The following is a 6452-nucleotide window of genomic DNA, read 5'->3' on the forward strand; positions in this document are numbered from 1 at the left end:
CGGGGGTGGGGGTCCCCCCCCCCCCCCCCCTCTCTCTCTTTCCTTATATATATGTATATAATAGAATCCCTTCCTCGCGCGCTCCCTAGCAGCCTGCTTGTCTCTTTGATCCCCCCCCCCCCCCTCCCTCCCTCCCTCCTAACAACAGCTGACGTCATCGCACGCACCCACCCCTCCACCCACCCCCTCTCCGGGGCGCGCGTGCTGTGTGTGAGTGTGCGAGCCTGTGTGCGTGTGCGCTGAGCGCGAGGCAGGGGTTTTTGTCTCGCGGAGGGAAGCGTCCTGTGCTTCAGTGGGCTCGCGCACACCGGAGGAGCAACAGTTCGCAGCGGCGCAGCAAGAAGAACGTGATTTAAGAGCAGCGGACCGCAGCCTGTTCCTCAGTACCGCAGACACTCTGGACCAGCGCGAGAACACGCTTTATATCCACGGCGACAGTAACCCTGATACCAGAAGAAGCCCACTATGGAGGACCAGCTGCTGTGCTGCGAGGTGGACTCCATCAGGAGAGCCTATCAGGACGTCAACCTGCTCAACGACCGGGTTCTCCACACCATGCTGAAGGCGGAGGAGAACTACCTGCCGTCGCCGAACTACTTCAAGTGCGTCCAGAAGGAAATTGTGCCCAAAATGAGGAAAATAGTTGCCACCTGGATGCTGGAGGTTGGTTTGACTTCACTTCAACTTTCGGCTTCAGCGGCCGGGTGTCGCCGCTCACTTGTCGGTAGTCTGTCGCTGTTGTTCGCGGGCTGAATCCACGCCGCGATGAGTTAGTGTAAAGGTGAACGCTGTGCGTGAGAGAGGCTGATGTGCGTTAATTCACGGTGCGCGTTACATAAACGCGGTGGAGTGTGTCCCGCAGTGCTGGGTGGTCCTCCGGTCTATAAGCAGATATTGGCTCCGGAGCGCACTGACTGAGTCCACTGTTATTATTGATTATGTCTGAGCCTGCATTTTACACACGCTTATGAAATAGAATTACATGAGGAAAATATTCCAAAATAACAGCAATGTACACGTATGCAGTCTGGCCCGTGCCAGTATTACGCGCCATCTTTGTTGTCGTATAAGAGAAGGATTTTATTAATATCGTTAAAAATGTGTAACATCAGCAGCGATGACAGTAACTCTGTTAAATCAGACCAAAATGCTCCTGTACCACGGGCCGGGTGGGTCGCAGCTGCTTCGGCCCGGTCCACTGGTACCGACTGTAAAAGTTTGTTTTGCTTCAGAGAGTCGCTGCTGACTGAAGGTCGCTCCGGAAAAAGAGCTTTTAGTCAAAGTGTGAACGAGTTTAATCCAGCGCAACAGTCGGGTTTGATGGAGCAGACGCTCCTCGACATTAACATCAACTGTTGGATCGAAGTCTGCGCGGTTTTATATTTTATATTCATTTCTGAAATTGTGCATCGCAGAGCCGCCGGGACGCGTCGCCTGCAGCGTTCTGACAAAACATTTTTTATTGAATAAACGTGAGTCTCGATTCGACACATTTCACTCTCATCCGAACACGCGCTCGACGACGATCATTTACGTGGTGGTTGTGCGCGTCCTGGTAATTTTTAAATATTTCTAAATATTTTATGAAAAGATGACGAAGTTGAAATTGCAGAGTGAAACTTGCATCGACGCCACCTTTGTGTCTCAGTCAGAACTGACTGCGGACTGATTCCTCCTAGTACTGCTCACTTCTGTCTTTATTAAATGTGTTAATAAATGTCTTAATAAATGTCTTAATAAATGTGTGCTCTGATTTTACATGTGCTCGGTGACGTGTGAATTGTTTGCATTAATAGCGCTGTGCACGCGGTGTTTAAACTCAACTCGAGTGAATTAAAAGCACAAAATGTTTAATTTATTTCCACTAATTTTCGGATGATTTAATGCGAACAGCTGTGCGCGGAATGAGACTTATAGAGCCGGTGGGGGGGGGTGGGGGGGGGAGGGGGGGGACTTAACAATGCATGTGAACGGGGGGGGGGTTCTTCTCCAGCCAACCAATAAGTGCTTCTCTCACCTCCAGGTCTGCGAGGAGCAGAAATGCGAGGAGGAGGTTTTTCCGCTGGCGATGAACTATTTGGACCGATTTTTATCGGTGGAGGCCACCAGGAAAACACGACTACAGCTGCTGGGAGCCACGTGCATGTTTCTGGCGTCCAAGATGAAGGAAACGGTTCCGTTAACGGCGGAGAAACTGTGCATCTACACGGACAACTCGGTCCAGCCCGGAGAGCTGCTGGTAATTGAGTTCTGCAGACATGGATGTTGCATAACACGTACAGTAGCCTGCATGAGCAGCACTCACTGAGACCACAGACCGGAACTACAGAGTGCTTGTAGTTCTTCTGCTTTGTCAGCGTCACCATGTTCAGAACAAGTCCAGCCTGTGTCTGAGATCAACCCTTCTGGTCGACATGGTGGAGGTTTAATGTAGCGGTGCTGCACAGGCTGAATGGCGGCCTGTGACTTTCTCATGGCGACTTCGAGGCCTCTCTGATTTCATGAATGGTCTCAGTGACGGCCAAGAACACGCGGACTCACAGTGACCCCTAGTGACCGCGAGAACGAGGTGCAGGCCGAACATGAAGAACTACAGGCACTCACGCTCTATTTGCTGTGACGGATTATTGTATACGCTGCTGTTTGTGATACTGAAACATAGTTGAATCATATTCAGACTTACCGATCTAAGCTCACACACAACAGACACATACATGTATTACTGGATTGATGGGACTGTGTGTGTATATACAGTATTTATAGGTAATCAATAAATGAGATGCATCATCTGTGGATTATGCATCTAGTATACTTGCATAGCAACTTATCACAATCCATTTTTGAGAAAGCTGAAATATGTTGTGCACGAAGGGCTAAAGAGGGAGATCCAGACACATGAACTAAGATGGTTTAAAAACAAAGTAAAGCAGATATTCAAGTGCTGGTTCTTCTGGGTCTGAATGCCTCTGGTCTGGTCCGTCCACAGCAAATGGAGCTGCTGGTTCTCAACAAGCTGAAGTGGGACCTGGCTTCAGTCACGCCTCACGACTTCATTGAGCACTTCTTGTCCAAGCTGAAGATCTACCCGTCCACCAAGCAGATCCTCAGGAAACACGCTCAGACCTTCGTGGCTCTCTGTGCTACAGGTAGAATATGAACAGCATGTCTCCATGTTACACTAAATATACTGCATGTTTAAGTATCTGCAGTATTTCAAACATCTCATCTCTTCGTAGATGAGATGTTTCCTCTGCAGACTTCTGGAGATAAAGATTACTGTTGTTTGGCTCTGTTCCACCTAGTGTGTTATTCTGATCATGGCGGCCATGTTGTCATTATTAGTTAATAAATGTTGAAGGTTCAGAGGGGCAGATGTGTGAGCGCAGTCATGTGTTGTTTTCCTGCAGACAGGGATCCGTCTGCTCTGGTTTGTTAAGTATGTAAGAACGTGGATCAGGACCTCGTGGGGTTTAATAACTAGAGTTCTGTTCATAGTAGTGAAGTGGATGTTGTAACGCGTGCTTGTGTCGTTTCCACAGATGTCAACTTCATCGCCAGTCCTCCGTCCATGGTGGCGGCGGGCAGCGTGGTGGCAGCTGTTCAAGGCCTCTACCTGAAGAGCCAGGACGCCTCGCTGTCCTCCCAGAACCTCACCAACTTCCTGTCGCAGGTCATCCGCAGTGACCCGGTACGCAAACGCACTTTCTCCCTAACGCATATTTGAATGTGTAAAAAGCCATTGATTGCTCTTGATGTTGGCGGCGTGCCGGCCTTTGCTCCCTCGCTTACTGTCGGTCCGTGTCCACAGGACTGCTTGCGGTCGTGTCAGGAGCAGATCGAGTCCCTGCTGGAGTCCAGCCTGCGGCAGGCCCAGCAGCACGGCAACGCGACGGAAACCAAACACGTGGACGAGGACGTGGACCTGTCCTGCACCCCGACAGACGTCAGAGACATCAACATCTGAAAGGACCGACGGCCGCGCCGCGCGGCGACCTGACGATCGAAGGAGAGCTGTGGACAGAGGGCGGTGACGGGCGGGCCGGGGAGGGGGTTCCTCATCTGAACCCGGCCTCCCCTCCCCCTCCTTCCCGGGCTGCTATCATGGCCGACATGTCACTCACGTGCCCGCCGTCCGCTCCGGCTGCCGAGACGGGACAGAGCGCTGCCCCCCCCCCCCCCCCCGCCCCGCCCCACCCCCCTGCCCTGCAAACCCCAAGTCACATTTCCTGCCAGTGCCCCCCCCCCCACCCCGGGAAAAGAAACGAACACTACAGAAATGTCAAAGAGAGAAGAAAGCGTTGATGACCTGTGTGTCTGGAGATAAAGCCTCCAAACAGACATTTCAGTCGATTGTTTCTCTCGTTTCCTCAAATATTAAACTAGGAATCTTTAAATTTCCGCAGACTTAACTTGCCTACTAAACATCCCAAAGCGTCGTGTACAGTAGCTCCTCGTAGTCTGTCTTCAGGTCTGTGAACGTGTGTTCAAGAGAAGCGGCTTTCTTTGTTTTTATTTCTTTATCGTTGTTTCTAATGTTTTAGACTTCCTGTTTGTCTCGTTGCAGTGCAAACATTCATATATCCCTGCTTGCTTATGTTTAGTCACTTTATCATATATCATTGTAGACCTCTTTGAAGCACGTGTGGTGTGAGGCGCTCTGTTCTTTACCCGGTGACTGGACCGATGTCGATGCGTGTTCATTCGTGGACTCTGCCGGCTCAGCTTGCTGTAATTTGATGAGATCAAATGGATGCAGAGCGCTCCACAGTGTGTGTGTCTGTCTCTGTGTAGTTAAACCTAAACCTAAACCTAAACCATTCCAACTCTGTTTAAAAAAGAAAAGAAAAAAAAAAGCACTTTTGGTCAGCTCTGCTGGTCGCCTAAAAAAAGAATCCAGTGATTAAGTTTGTAAAACACGAGTCCTTCAGCGACGGAGAGGCAGAGCAGCTCCTGCATACAGCTGGACCTGGATCAGACCTGGATCAGATTCATCTAATGGGACAGAAGATTTGAGCAGTACTGAATGCTGCTGGACACGCTGGTCTTCTGCAGCTGTCTCATATTGGACCTTTAGTTCAACAGATGTTCCTCTCAGGCAGAGCTGCTCCTCCATTAGAAGACATCTTTGTTTCAGTGCAGAGCCAAGCGCTGAAGGTCCAGTAAAAGTAAAAAGTATTATTTTTACAATGAAATAATACTTTATTAAACATTATTTATTCTTTTCTTAGTTTGCAAACTCACGTGGCTCCGCCTACTGTTGATCTGTTTCTGCCTGCCGTCCAGAAACGTTGTAGAACTAAAGCTACTCTGCCTCTAGATCTCCTCCGTCGCTCCACCTCAGCTCAAGTGCTGCTCATGGGTTCCGGGAAGGGGGTGAAGTGTTGAGACTATGATTTTGCACAAACCTAAAAGGCGTGGGCTGCATTTCTTAGGGTGCAAAGCTGGCAAGTGTACCGAGGGGTGGAAATGTGGCAAAAAGTGGCAAAAAGGGTGAAGGCTCAACAGGGAGGGGTGTTTTAATGCTGTCGAGTTCAAGTCGGGGTTCCTGCACAGGACGGCGAGGTCGACGCGTGCTTTATATGTGATGATGGACAGACGAGTGCGAGCGGGACCAGGACCTTCAGATCCAGTCTGGAGGAGGACGGACTGTGTGGGAGCCCCGTGTTAGGGTTCTGATTGTACATTAAGGACAGAGAGTAGGAGAGAAACACTCCTCGTATTCCGCTGCTATAGAAAATGAATCCCAGCTACGTGTTTAAAAAGAAAAACCAGAAACGGATGACAAAAACGTAATGGATTAAAAATGATGCTTTTCTCCTGTTTGCTGCTACATTTTGGTGTTTTTTATACATATACATGTCAATATTCTGCCATTCTAGGTTTGAATTTTCTCATAGAAAATTGTTTTATTGACATCCTCATTTGTTGTTTTATGTAGATTCTATGTGATCCGTTTCATTTGTTTTGGTTTGTTTATAATTACATAATATGATTTTCCTAACTATTCCAAAAAAAAGGAAAAATGAGACAATGTACAGAAATGCTTTGATCCACAATACCTCATGTGACAGTCCAGATCTATCTCTAATTCTAGTGGTTCTATTTGTTTTGATTCTGTTCTGCTTAAGAGGAAGCATCGATGGAGGCGAGTCCAGGGCCCGCTTTGATTCTGGTGCCGTAACAGAAACATGGGATGTGTGTAACTCTGTTGAGTGTGACGCTGTCTCGGTGAAAGAGACTTTTATCCCCACTTCCTTTCCCCTTTTGATATTTATGAAAGAGAAAAGCTTTTAGCTCCAACGTTCCAGCTGTCAGTGAGTTGATTTGAGTGTAAATAGATCCGGCGTTGTGCTCGGTAAGCCATAGACTTCTTTTGTTACAAATCATTCCACACAGTTGTGTCGACTTCATGCCAGTTTTCTGCAACTTCTGTCAACTACACAATAAAAACA

General features: G+C 48.6%; 1 protein-coding gene across 1 annotated transcript; it reads left to right on the forward strand.

Moving 5' to 3' along the window:
* Positions 1-240: 240 nt before the first annotated feature.
* ccnd1 (cyclin D1) lies at positions 241-4054 on the forward strand. The gene is made up of 5 exons (XM_068710675.1): positions 241-663; positions 2024-2239; positions 2987-3146; positions 3540-3688; positions 3809-4054. The coding sequence occupies exons 1-5, from the start codon at positions 466-468 to the stop codon at positions 3962-3964; spliced, it is 879 nt and encodes a 292-aa protein (XP_068566776.1). The 5' UTR covers positions 241-465; the 3' UTR covers positions 3965-4054.
* The last annotated feature ends 2398 nt before the right edge of the window (positions 4055-6452 follow it).

Source organism: Cebidichthys violaceus, unplaced genomic scaffold (assembly GCF_023349555.1).
Source record: "Cebidichthys violaceus isolate CVI_PGR_0920_01 unplaced genomic scaffold, fCebVio1.0.p SCAF_16, whole genome shotgun sequence".
In the NCBI taxonomy this organism is placed as follows: Eukaryota; Metazoa; Chordata; class Actinopteri; order Perciformes; family Stichaeidae; genus Cebidichthys; species Cebidichthys violaceus.

What these genes read in the sequence shown, in the direction of transcription:
- ccnd1 (XM_068710675.1), top strand. Translation starts at nt 466, where the DNA reads ATGGAGGACCAGCTGCTGTGCTGCGAGGTGGACTCCATCAGGAGAGCC. An exon ending in TCCAGCCCGGAGAGCTGCTG is followed by an intron (nt 2,240 to 2,986) that starts GTAATTGAGTTC and finishes GTCCGTCCACAG; the next exon opens with CAAATGGAGCTGCTGGTTCT. An exon ending in AGGTCATCCGCAGTGACCCG is followed by an intron (nt 3,689 to 3,808) that starts GTACGCAAACGC and finishes CCGTGTCCACAG; the next exon opens with GACTGCTTGCGGTCGTGTCA.